Genomic DNA, 12,513 nt, shown 5'->3' on the forward strand with positions numbered 1-12,513 from the left:
CTTAGAACACTATATTACGAGGTGTTCTTATTGTGTGCCCCATGGCATTATTGGGTCAATGGAAGGTAAGCATGCTTATGTGGGTGATCATGAAAAGATGTAAAATCTCAGGGATTACAATTATTTAGTAGATTTTTAGCGTTTTCTATCCAGTTAAGGGCTTAAGTCTGCCATCTTGCAGGCAATCTTGGTAGGTTGAGATGTTTGAATAGCCTTTGATCCTAGCATGGTGATAAACCACTATGCACATTACCGGGCAAACTAAAAATACACAGTTCTACACATCATTCTTCCCAAACCGTGCAGATTAACTAGGTATGCACTACATGATTATTGCTATTACTCACTGGAATAATTAATAAACATGAAATTTGCAATGGATAGAAACCTGAGAATTAAAAGATGTCCTTGATTTGGCTTGTTCTTTTCTCTTTTGTAGTACACAGTGGTACAATTATATATGGCAACTGTACAAGTATTCATTTTCCTCTCAAACTTATAATTTTATTTTAAGAAATTAGTAGTAGATGCAACAACAAAGGTGCTATTGGTCCCTAGACACCTACATATTCTTCCAAGTACAGAAGGTACAATTGTTGATTAGAGCTTGTATATACACATTGTAAGGAAAGTTTTAATTTCACTCGACTGGTATGCAGGTAGATGAAATTGAAACTTTCCTTTATTGCCAATGAGTTATTGTTGTGTATTTTTACATGCCGACAGTTGAAAGGTGATAATAATTTGTGCATGTCTAACACATAGTTTATTCGCCCACTAGAAAAATCACCAAGAATGTTGTCTGCAGAGATGTCTTGGAGGGACACCACAGGTTTGTTTTCCGACACGCCAATCCATCTTGTTATATTATTAGGACATATTACTCACCTCCTTTAATTGATTTTTAGTGATTTATTTGCATATTATGCATACAATGATGAGCTGTTATATTAGGATAATTGAAACCAGGGAGCTTTTTACTAAATAATAGTATAAAGATGGTACTTAAGGAGGCTTTGCAACTAGCAAGGTATTCTGTTTACAATCTGATTGTGATATTTCGTAAAAGATGTATGGATGTTGTATTCTCCCAGACAATTTAAAGCACGGTTCTATATGCTCATCTAATTTGGTAACTTTCAATATTTTGTCGGGCCTTTCACCTCAACTGTAGGGATTCTACCTAAAGGTTCGTCTCTTATTTCTCTCTGTGTGTGATTGTAGCTATATTTTACTTCATTTGTGTGAATAATATTTGCACTGGTGTATGTATTTTACTATAAGTAAACATGTGCTACAGCAAGGCAGAGTTGGTATAGTTTCTTTGTTGATATCCTAACAAGTTACCCTGTGTGATTTCTCTACTGTTTGGTGCAATGTTCGCGTGCAAGATTACTAGGAGCACCTGTGCAATTCCTCGACTGTTTTACACAATGAGTGTAGAACGGGAGGACTCCCAGGGAGGCACAGCATCCAGGGGCATCTCCTTCATTTGGCAGCCGCTTCCATTTGCCACCAGTGAAAAGCAGACGCGGCACCGCATCATTCACTTGCCTATCATAGATTGACCGATGATGTGGCTCTCCGCTCCACTACTCTATCTTATTTTGTATATTTCCTCTCTTTATATCCACACCTTAAAGTATAGCATGTAAATGTGTTTAAATTCAAAAATAACGTTTTGCCTGTTTGGATTAGTAAAAATGTAACTAAATTCAGCGGGTGGTGTTATTTGAAGCCCGATTATGGATTTTTCCTTTGGTATTATTTCTGATCTGATCTAGAATTTGGTATAATGTATAACCATCAGTTCAGTACATGATTCCTTTATATCATTCCAAAGGATTAGCAATGAATAGCCTGTTTTCTCTTTCTTTTTTCTAAGAGGGGTGAAAGTTATCAACACGATTCACTAAAAATTGGCAGAAGATGTCATGAATATGTAAGTATGGGAAACTGCACTCTCTAGGTCTATTTCTCTATGGTCTTGCTTCTTAATTCGATTTTATCCTGTATGGATTTTCAAAGCAGACATGAGTGTTATCCTTTGTGTTTATCATGCCTTCTTGACTGGTAAAAAACACATTCCATATGTTTGAATTTTAGTTGAGTAAATGAGCATGAGTAAAAATAAATTCAAACACACAAAAGCAAAAGCTTTGTCGTTTAGTTGATTAAGCATAAGATAGTTAATCATGGCAAACCAGGCAAAAATCAAAACAAGAAGGCGAACCCCACTCTCGACAGCGTGCCAAATGCCATAACAAACACCAGCAAACGAAAAAGAAGTCATGAGGCACTCTTCCGGGGCAATGAAAAGACAAGCATTACACATGCCTACAATACTTGCAACCCACGACACAAGGTTCATGTCGTTGAAGATGGAAAGCTCTCAAGGTCGCTGCCCCCGACATCCACTGCTCCAACATGCCTTGTGCACTCAAATGATGTCGCTTCTGAGGTCGCCGCCCCTACATTGCCATTGAAGAGACGTGCGTTGCACGTGCGCGTTTACTAGTATGTCCAAATCACACAACACAGACCGCGGCCGCGTCGAGGTCAACGGCGATGGCCAGGCACGACTAACTGGAAAAGGGAGCGCAGATAGGATGGGTTCGGAGCTTGCGAGCGAGGCCAGGGCGGTCCACACCGGCAAGGGAAGGCTCTCGCACCCCAGCTAAAACAAATCGTTTAGGTGAGCAAATCGTAACAAAAAATAATAATTTTTTGAGGGGTTCGTAATAACAACAACAAGTAAACAGGCCACATTTCCGGCCGTCTCTACTCCTCCCCGGCGGCGTGGGCCCGAGATGCAGGCGTGGTTCTCCGGCTCCGGGCCCTCGCCCTCCTCCTCCTCGTCGGCGGCGTCTTCGCAGCCGCCGCCGTCTCTGCTCGCGGAATGGAACTCCTACGCCGCCGCCCGCTCCGCCGAGGAGGACGTCGGCGGAGGATTCGGGATCGACATCGAGGCCGCCGTCCGCTCCGCCAACGACCGCGTCACCGGCACCTTCGGCGTGTAAGCAAGCCCCCCTCTCGTCGTCGCTCCGCCTCCTCCTAGGGTTTGCGCGAGTGAATCGGGGTGCGGTGGATTCTCCCCAGCCAAGCTTAACTACCGGTGCCATGAATAAATTGTTACTGTAGTAGCGTAGCGCTTCCCGGATCGCCTCCATGTGGATCGAGACTGCTTCGGTGCTGTTTCTTTTTGGTTACATCGCTTGCATGTGAAGAGAATTTGCGCAGGCTTTTGCTCCATAGCTAGTATTGTAAAATAGCTTCTTAGCATTGGCCAATTAGATCATTCTTAGCCAGCACTGTATTTCCTCCGGTTATCTCAAATCGTGATTGAGGATCGTTAGTCAGGAGCAAGGTGTTGGGCTGAATTAGTCGCTTATTAGGTATATAGACAATCAAGGAATCTATGTTTTGGCAAGTCACCATCGTGATTCATGTTGTAATGGCGAGCTGCTTAGAGTCATACCTCATACATATGAAAGCCATTTGTTGATTGTTAGCTCTAAAGCAATTTGAAAGGCTAAACATCGCCACAGCTCTTCAAGATTAACTAGAGGAACAATTGTAAAAGATGGCATTGACCAAACCTCTAGTTAACCTTTCTTTTAACTGTTTAGTTTTTGCTGAATGCTGATTGCCTTGCCATTCTATTCTCTCCAGGGTATCTAAAGGAGTTAGAGGGTTCCCTGGCAGCTTCCAGTCCTCAACAAGCAGTGTTCCATCTGGCAAATCTCTCATGTATTTCGGCCTTTTTCTTGCCAGCGGCATTTTCCTAGTTTTCATCGCGTTCACAATATTCCTGCCAGTCATGGTAATAATGCCTCAAAAGTTTGCGATCTGTTTCACTATGGGATGTGCCTTCATCATTGGATCTTTCTTTGCATTGAAAGGGCCCAAGAATCAGCTCTTTCATATGATTTCCAGAGAGGTATCAGTTCATTTTCCTTGTCCTTAAATAAGCACCATTCCTGGGAAGCACTGTTCAACAAAACTTGTGCTGTTTTCTTCTGTCTTTTGATAATTTCTATTTTACCACAAACTGCACATATTAGATTGTTTCCATCCAATTCTCTCCTTGAAGATATTAGTTAAGCTATATATGTTGTATATTGTATACATTTTGCTGGGAGCGCATTTTGTACTTTTATTTTTCTAGTAATGATCAAACAATTCCTCTGCTTTGAAGAAAGTACAAAAGAAAAGGAAAATGTATGGTCAAATTTATACAGTAACATAGCATGTCCTTGAGGCATTGATAATTTGACATGTTATCAAGTGAGCATCCAGTTGTGAAACATCAACCTGAAAAATGCATTGTCAATGATTTTCTGCCAATGGTTAAGTGCTTTTCTACAGAAAATCGAATGTGCATTGTTTTTTATTGTTCCATGTCAAAGGCATGCTTAGTGAATAACTGAATGTATTCTTTGTTTTAAAATTGATGTGTTTTTAGATGATAACATACTTTCTTTTCACAAAATAATATGCACATTTTGGGTTTTATGTATTCCCATGTCATACTTTTTTTATTCCAACAGTTTATAAGGAACTTACTGGGTTATTGATTTAATTAGTTCATATCTTATATTTTATATATTTAAGTTTTGTTATATCTCGAAAATAAGTATGTTTTTGGTACATTTTCTGAAGTTGTTTTAATTTTTTCCACAGAGGTTACCTTTCACCATTGGATTTGTTGGCAGCATGTTTGCTACCATCTATGTGTCAATGGTGCTCCATAGCTACATACTTTCTGTTTTCTTCTCTTGTCTTCAGGTGAAATTTTCTCCCACAATCTCTTGTGCTGTTATTTTGCCCTTCTCTGCATGCTAGCAACAGGAATAACTTTGAAGAGAACTGTGAATTTGTAGCATGTGAATAGGTCATCAAACCCCTTAAAGTTGCAGTTTGTGGCATTGTTGGTGTCTCTGGTAGCAGTTGCGTACCGAGCATTCAATCACTTCTATTAGCTTCGAGCTAACAAAACTCTTCTATTTTTCAGATCCTTGCTCTAGTATACTATGCCATCTCATACTTCCCTGGCGGGTCTGCTGGAATGAAGTTTCTGTCATCTACCCTTGTGGCCTCAGTGTTGAGATGCTTCGGGCGATGAGTTCATCCGTTAGTTACTCTCACCCATCTGTCTCAGCCTGTGTTCAGCTCAGTAACATTTTTTGGCTTTTGCTTTTGACATGGAGAGAGTGTGTCAAAGATGACCCTGGAGCTTGTGTTCACCGATATACATGCATGTCCAACTTACCGATAGTATTACTGATTCCATGGAAACCATGCTCGATGAGATGCTTTGTTCTTTATGGAGACGTGTGGAATCGAAATATAATAGACAGACAGATAGTTTGTGAATTTTGTAACGTCGCGGCATGCCTGGCATTCGATCTTGTATCATGTACTCCCTTGGTTACATCACATTACCCTGCCAACTTCCCGGAAATCCGACGACGATAACACCAAAGCCCTAGAGTGCATCAAAATATCCAATTTAAATATCTTCCACGTTGCGAGGCCTCGGAAAATACTGAAAAAACATTGTTGTAGACTGCAACATTACACGTCGTGTTGGCACCTCACTCTGTCACTGTACACCGGACCACAGCCCACATATCCCCACGGCAGAGCGGGGAAATGAAATATTACATAGGATGTATCTAGGGCACATCTAGATGTGCTCTAGTTATTGCACATCTAAATGAATGAATCAAGTATAAAGAAAAAAGAAAAAGGAAATACTCACACGAATCTCAACGTAAGATCAATGACATAGGACTTAGATGTGCAATACTTATGGCACATCTAGATGTGCTTTAGCAAAACTGTATTACATATATGTATGCTCCACCATCTGATGATACATTCGTGTCGTGTCAGAAACCCGGCCAGCCCTACGTTCACCCTGCATGGATAAAGTCCACATCACCACAACCACTTGTTCAGTTTTTTCTTGGATCGATCTTCCTCCATGGTGTCTACATGTATCTGTTCCTAGCTGCGAAAATTGTATTCCTAGTATTTTTGTCTGGCCAGCAGGCGGAGGCCGGTTTGGGTGGCGCGGCTCGCCCCCCCTATCCCCCCGACCCCCAACGAGTGACCGGCGCCGCGCGAGCCAGTGGCCCGCGCATCACAGATCCCCCTCGCCCGCTCGGCATATCCTCCTCACGTCCGGGGTTTATAAGGCGAGACAGATAGCTCGCACACCCACCTCACAAAAAGCGCGAGCCGAGCAGCCCAGCGTTTGGATTTTGCAGCCACCGGTCCGCCGGTCCCGGAGCTCCTGACCGACACGCTCGCCGCCGCCGCCATGTCTGCCTTCGTCGGGAAATACGCAGGTTCTCGCCTTGTGTTTCGCCTGGCTACTGTGTTTTTAGAGTCTGTGGTGCAGCTTGCTGATGGTTTTTGTGTTATGATGAAATGCGCAGAGGAGCTGATCAAGACGGCCAAGTACATCGCGACGCCGGGGAAGGGCATCCTGGCGGCGGACGAGTCGACGGGCACCATCGGGAAGCGGCTGGCGAGCATCAACGTGGAGAACGTGGAGGCCAACCGGCAGGCGCTGCGGGAGATGCTCTTCACGGCGCCGGGCGCCCTGGAGTACCTCTCCGGCGTCATCCTCTTCGAGGAGACGCTCTACCAGACGGCCGCCGACGGCACCCCGTTCGTCGACATCCTCAAGGCCGGCAACGTCGTCCCGGGCATCAAGGTGGACAAGGGCACCGTGGACATCGCGGGGACCGTCGGCGAGACCACCACCCAGGGCCTCGACTCCCTGGGCGCGCGCTGCGCCAAGTACTACGAGGCCGGCGCGCGCTTCGCCAAGTGGCGCGCCGTGCTCAAGATCGGGCCCGGCGCCGAGCCGTCCGAGCTCGCCGTGAAGCAGAACGCCGAGGGGCTGGCCCGGTACGCGCTCATCTGCCAGGAGAACGGGCTGGTCCCCATCGTGGAGCCCGAGATCCTCACCGACGGGCCGCACGACATCAAGGCCTGCGCCGCCGCCACCGAGCGCGTCCTCGCCGCCGTCTACAAGTCGCTCAACGACCACAAGGTGCTCCTCGAGGGCACCCTCCTCAAGCCCAACATGGTCACCCCCGGCTCCGACAGCCCCAAGGCACGTCCCCTCCCTCGCCGTACTTCTTTCAGAGTTATGTACTATGATCTTCATGGTCTTGTTTGCATGGCTGATCGTGCTGTGAATGGTTGTGCGCATAGGTTGGCGCGGAGGTGATAGCGGAGTACACGGTGGCGGCGCTGCGGCGCACGGTGCCGCCAGCGGTGCCCGGGGTGGTGTTCCTGTCGGGCGGGCAGAGCGAGGAGCAGGCGACGCAGAACCTGGACGCCATGAACAAGCTGCCGGTGCTCAAGCCCTGGACGCTCACCTTCTCCTTCGGCCGGGCGCTGCAGCAGAGCACCATCAAGAAGTGGGCCGGCAAGAAGGAGAACGTCGCCGACGCGCAGGCCACCTTCCTCGCGCGGTGCAAGGGCAACTCCGAGGCCACGCTCGGCAAGTACGGCGGCGCTGCCGCCGGAGGGGACGCCGCCGCGTCCGAGAGCTTGCACGTCGCGGGGTACAAGTACTAAGGCACCGTCGCTCCCGCGCCATTCCCGGACCTAGGATCTCGGTGCAACCCGTGTGTACACGGCGCGGCACATGGATTGCGCCGAGATTCGTGCGTGCATGCAGATATATATGCTCTTCCTTTTCTGCCGTGTACTTAAATTCTCTCTCCCTTCCCCTTCTCCTATTTAACCAGAACTACTGATGATATATAAGTGGTATATGAAAGTGTGAATGCAACGCTTTTACATGTTTGAGCTTGATTCATGGAAAATTTGAATATCACTAGTCAATGTGTACGTACAATGCACGTTAATTTGGAAGTATATTAAGTGCATGCGGATATTAAGTAGGATATTATTTGCGTGTTATTATGTGATTAGCAATATATTTGGCATGAAATTAACTGCACGCTAAACGTGTTGAGCGCTCGACATTAAAGCAGTCTAGGTCGTTAGATTGACATGATTTGATGCCCGAGATTAATTGGATCTGCCTCTTTGGGTTTTTTATATTGATATATAGATATATAGATATAAACTAGTAAAAATGCCCGTGCGTTGCAACGGAAGATAGAAAAATAGCTCAGGTCCTTAGTTAAGACCCGCTCCCTGGCGCAGATCCACGTCCTCTATTTCAACACGGCATCTCATCCATATCGCCGCTTATTTTCCTTCCCTCCGTGCCGTTGGCATGTGTATGTGATAAACATCTCTAACAGACATTTAAGTGTGTAGGTTCCAGAACGTGAGACATTTACAATGTCAAGAACATTGTAAAAATCGTTGGCGATAGCTAGCGGCACTTGCAGGGAGTAGGAGAGGAGGATGAAGAGGTGGATGGGACAATGGTGCGGGTGCAACCGATATCGATGATGATCTGTTGATTCAGGAAGGAGGCAAAGGCAGCATGGGAAGGGCAGATGACTTAGGAGAAACACATGGGTGGAAGTGGGATAGGAGACATTTGATAAAAATGGCACACATTTCCTTTCATAGTACACTTTTCTTTTGTCTTTGACAAAAAGGCACATGTTTGATATATAGTTGGATAAAATGACACAACCGAGTTCTCCCTCTATTTTGAGATGTGGGACCACCCGCCATATTTCTTTGAACAATTTTGCACTTTGTCAATTCCTTTACACTAGCTTAGTATGGTTCGATCAGAGGCCATCGTAATTGGTTGAAGCGCAGGTGTTGCTGTGGCCTTTCCTGGCGCTCCGCTCGCTCCACACACTGCTACGTCGCCCCAAAGTCTTCTCCCGTGTCTCCAAAACAATTGCTGCCAAAATTTGGATTGCATCAAAGACAAAACACTTGAACCATACAATGCTACAGGTAGCAGCTACAACCACCCATTGTACACAACAAAGCAGCCAAAGCAAAACATCAAGTCAACTATTGCAAAACTGTAGAGGTAAAAAAATAGTTGTCACGACGAGAAGCCACTGTGCAGCTCCTCTCTTCACTACCATTCCGCTCATAAATTGTCTTCGCCCCCCTACTCTACAGTCGAAATAAAGTAGAGAGCTTTGCTGGGAATAAGAGAAGCTTACGATCTTTGTTTCTGAAGAAAAAACTCGATGCCCTTCACAATTGCATATGTGCAGTTTACAGTAAAGCGACAACTTAGTTATAACTACCAGGAAGAAAACCACAATCAATAGATAAGCTAACAATGCAGCTATGAAAAAAAACATGGACCCTTTTCAAGTTGAAGAAGTAGTAGTTCTACGCTGCAACATCTAGTGGGTTCAGAAATTATTTGAAGTTTTACATATATATGATCCACTTCAAATAATTCAAGAAATAAAAGCCTGATTCTGTCTTCAACACTTTGAAATTCTCACCCTAGCTCATCATGTCATTATTTCTTACTGCACTTACGGGCAGGCTAGATGTATATGATGGTACATGCATGCTATACATACCATTCACCTAACAAAGTATAGAAAGTCATCTTAGAAGTTTATCCCGCCAAGCACAAATACTGTATGATGAATCAGACGCCAAAATTTTATTTGATTAGGGGGTTACCTCTAGAAATAGCAGCACACAAGACGATAACTGCCTATGCCAGTTATGAAGAAATTCAGCTGCTGTGACATTACCTATTGAGCATGACCAACGTTGCCTATGTTCACCTCAACTTGGTGGCCACCATGTCAGACGATGACCCATAGACGACCCTCACCTTCAACTCTATCCGCAGAAAATCAACTTGGTGGGTAGAGGTAGCAACTGAACAAATGAAAAAATAGCAGCAGACAGTAGAATGGTAACAGAGGTATTGAAGCAAACTGTACACAAAGTTGCAAACCCATCCAGATGAAGTAGTCTATAAGTAGTTACAGATTGTACCGAGCTGTCATTAAAATTGAAACCCAAAGCAGACAAACAATTTCTTTCAGAAGGAAAAGAAATCACTATTATAACTGACTCCATGACATTTATAAAAAAGAAGTGAAAAGAAAATAAATGTACTGCTGAATAAAATAAGATATCTACAAATTTAACAGTACCGGCACTACATGTAAGGCCATATTGATTCAATTGATACGAACGTTCAGCATTTCCTACGAAAATGTCTAAAGCAGTAAAGCTTATAGCATGAAAGCTGAACATTGGATTAAAACAATGATGTGAGAATAGCATTTTTTTTTCGCTAGATCCATAACCGTAGAAAACAATCCAATTGATTGTATCATTACTTTAATGAACTAACTGAGAAGTAGTATTACTTAAGAACTCCGTATAATCAAGATGAAAACATGTACAGCTAACATTTTTGTAACCAAAACCAATAAAGCATCAACATTTCCCGGATCCATAGACATAAGAACATATTGGACTAATTGTTGGGGAACGTAGTAATTTTAAAAAATTTCCTACGCACACACAAGATCATGGTGATGCATAGCAACGAGAGGGGAGAGTGTTGTCTACGTACCCTCGTAGACCGAAGCGGAAGCGTTGACGCAACGTAGAGGAAGTAGTCGTACGTCTTTCCGGTCCAACCGATCCAAGCACCGTTACTCTGGCACCTCCGAGTTCTTGTCACACGTTCAGCTCGATGACGCTTCCTGAGCTCCGATCCAGCAAAGCTTCGGGGAGGAGTTCCATCAGCACGACGGCGTGATGACGATCTTGATGTTCAACCGTCGCAGGGCTTCGCCTAAGCACCGCTACAACATGACCTAGGTGGAATATGGTGGAGGGGGGCACCGCACACGGCTAAGGAACGATCATGAAGATCAACTTGTGTGTCATGGGGTGCCCCCCTACCCCCGTATATAAAGGAGCAAGGGGAGGGGGCGGCCGGCCTAGGAGGGGGCGCACCAAGGGGAGTCCTACTCCCACCGGGAGTAGGACTCCCTCCTTCCTTGTTGGAGTAGGAGAAGGGGAAAGAGGGGGAGAGGAAGAAGGAAAAGGGGGCTGCACCCCTTGTCCAATTCGGACCAGAGGGGGGGCGCAGGCCTCCTTCCTTTTGGCCTCTCTCCTCTATTCCCGTATGGCCCAATAAGGCCCATATACTCCCCGGCGAATTCCCGTAACTCTCCGGTACTCCAAAAAATACCCGAATCACTCGGAACCTTTCCGATGTCCGAATATAGTCGTCCAATATATCGATCTTTACGTCTCGACCATTTTGAGACTCCTCGTCATGTCCCCGATCCCATCCGGGACTCCGAACTCCTTCGGTACATCAAAACTCATAAACTCATAATATAACTGTCATCGAAACCTTAAGCGTGCGGACCCTACGGTTCGAGAACAATGTAGACATGACCGAGACATGTCTCCGGTCAATAACCAATAGCGGAACCTGGATGCTCATATTGGCTCCTACATATTCTACGAAGATCTTTATCGGTCAGACCGCATAACAACATACGTTGTTCCCTTTGTCATCGGTATGTTACTTGTCCGAGATTCGATCGTCGGTATCTCAATACCTAGTTCAATCTCGTTACCGGCAAGTCTCTTTACTCGTTCCGTAATACATCATCTCGCAACTAACTCATTAGTTGCAATGCTTGCAAGGCTTATGTGATGTGCATTACCGAGAGGGCCCAGAGATACCTCTCCGACAATCGGAGTGACAAATCCTAATCTCGAAATACGCCAACCCAACATGTACCTTTGGAGACACCTGTAGAGCTCCTTTATAATCACCCAGTTACGTTGTGACGTTTGGTAGCACACAAAGTGTTCCTCCGGCAAACGGGAGTTGCATAATCTCATAGTCATAGGAACATGTATAAGTCATGAAGAAAGCAATAGCAACATACTAAACGATCGGGTGCTAAGCTAATGAAATGCGTCATGTCAATCAGATCATTCACCTAATGATGTGATCCCATTAATCAAATAACAACTCTTTGTCAATGGTTAGGAAATATAACCATCTTTGATTAACGAGCTAGTCAAGTAGAGGCATACTAGTGACACTCTGTTTGTCTATATATTCACACATGTATTATGTTTCCGATTAATACAATTCTAGCATGAATAATAAACATTTATCATGATATAAGGAAAATAAATAATAACTTTATTATTGCCTCTAGGGCATATTTTCGTCATAATACCCACTTTAGTGTGGCATTTGCAAGATATTCATCAAAAAGGACCATAAAGAGAGCTTACCCATTCCACCTCTAGACAGTACAGTTAGATCTTTAGCTTAAGCTTAATATCTGAACTGCAAATGTAAACACGACACTCATGATAACAGATGAGCATGTCATCCTACTTGCCTATAACCAATACAGAATTCACATATACCATCGACCCTGTTTTGTAATGAAGATCTGGACACTAAAACCTGATAAAGTAGTACATTTAACTGAAGTTTAGGGTTGCATGAGCAATAATAAGAACAAGCCTGACTTCACATGTGTCTACAGTAATACATATAAATGAAGCACT

The 12,513-nt window shown here is 44.6% G+C and overlaps 2 protein-coding genes across 3 annotated transcripts; both read left to right on the forward strand.

Annotated features, from left to right (window-relative positions):
* The first annotated feature begins 2,559 nt into the window (after positions 1-2,559).
* LOC119329084 (protein transport protein SFT2-like) lies at positions 2,560-5,384 on the forward strand. Of its 2 annotated transcripts, XM_037602065.1 has the most exons (5): positions 2,560-2,695; positions 2,763-3,016; positions 3,673-3,940; positions 4,684-4,788; positions 5,015-5,384. In XM_037602065.1, exons 2-5 carry the CDS (start codon positions 2,811-2,813, stop codon positions 5,123-5,125), a joined length of 690 nt encoding a protein of 229 aa, XP_037457962.1. In that variant the 5' UTR covers positions 2,560-2,695; positions 2,763-2,810; the 3' UTR covers positions 5,126-5,384. The 2 variants fall into 2 exon arrangements, with proteins under 2 accessions (XP_037457962.1, XP_037457963.1); XM_037602066.1 differs by lacking the exon at positions 2,560-2,695 and having other exon boundaries at positions 2,729-3,016.
* An 811-nt stretch (positions 5,385-6,195) lies between these two features.
* LOC119329083 (fructose-bisphosphate aldolase 5, cytosolic-like) lies at positions 6,196-7,864 on the forward strand. Its single transcript, XM_037602064.1, has 3 exons — positions 6,196-6,356; positions 6,447-7,132; positions 7,234-7,864. Exons 1-3 carry the CDS (start codon positions 6,329-6,331, stop codon positions 7,600-7,602), a joined length of 1,083 nt encoding a protein of 360 aa, XP_037457961.1. The 5' UTR covers positions 6,196-6,328; the 3' UTR covers positions 7,603-7,864.
* Positions 7,865-12,513: the final 4,649 nt, after the last annotated feature.

The sequence above is a fragment of the Triticum dicoccoides genome, chromosome 7A, assembly GCF_002162155.2.
Source record: "Triticum dicoccoides isolate Atlit2015 ecotype Zavitan chromosome 7A, WEW_v2.0, whole genome shotgun sequence".
In the NCBI taxonomy this organism is placed as follows: Eukaryota; Viridiplantae; Streptophyta; class Magnoliopsida; order Poales; family Poaceae; genus Triticum; species Triticum dicoccoides.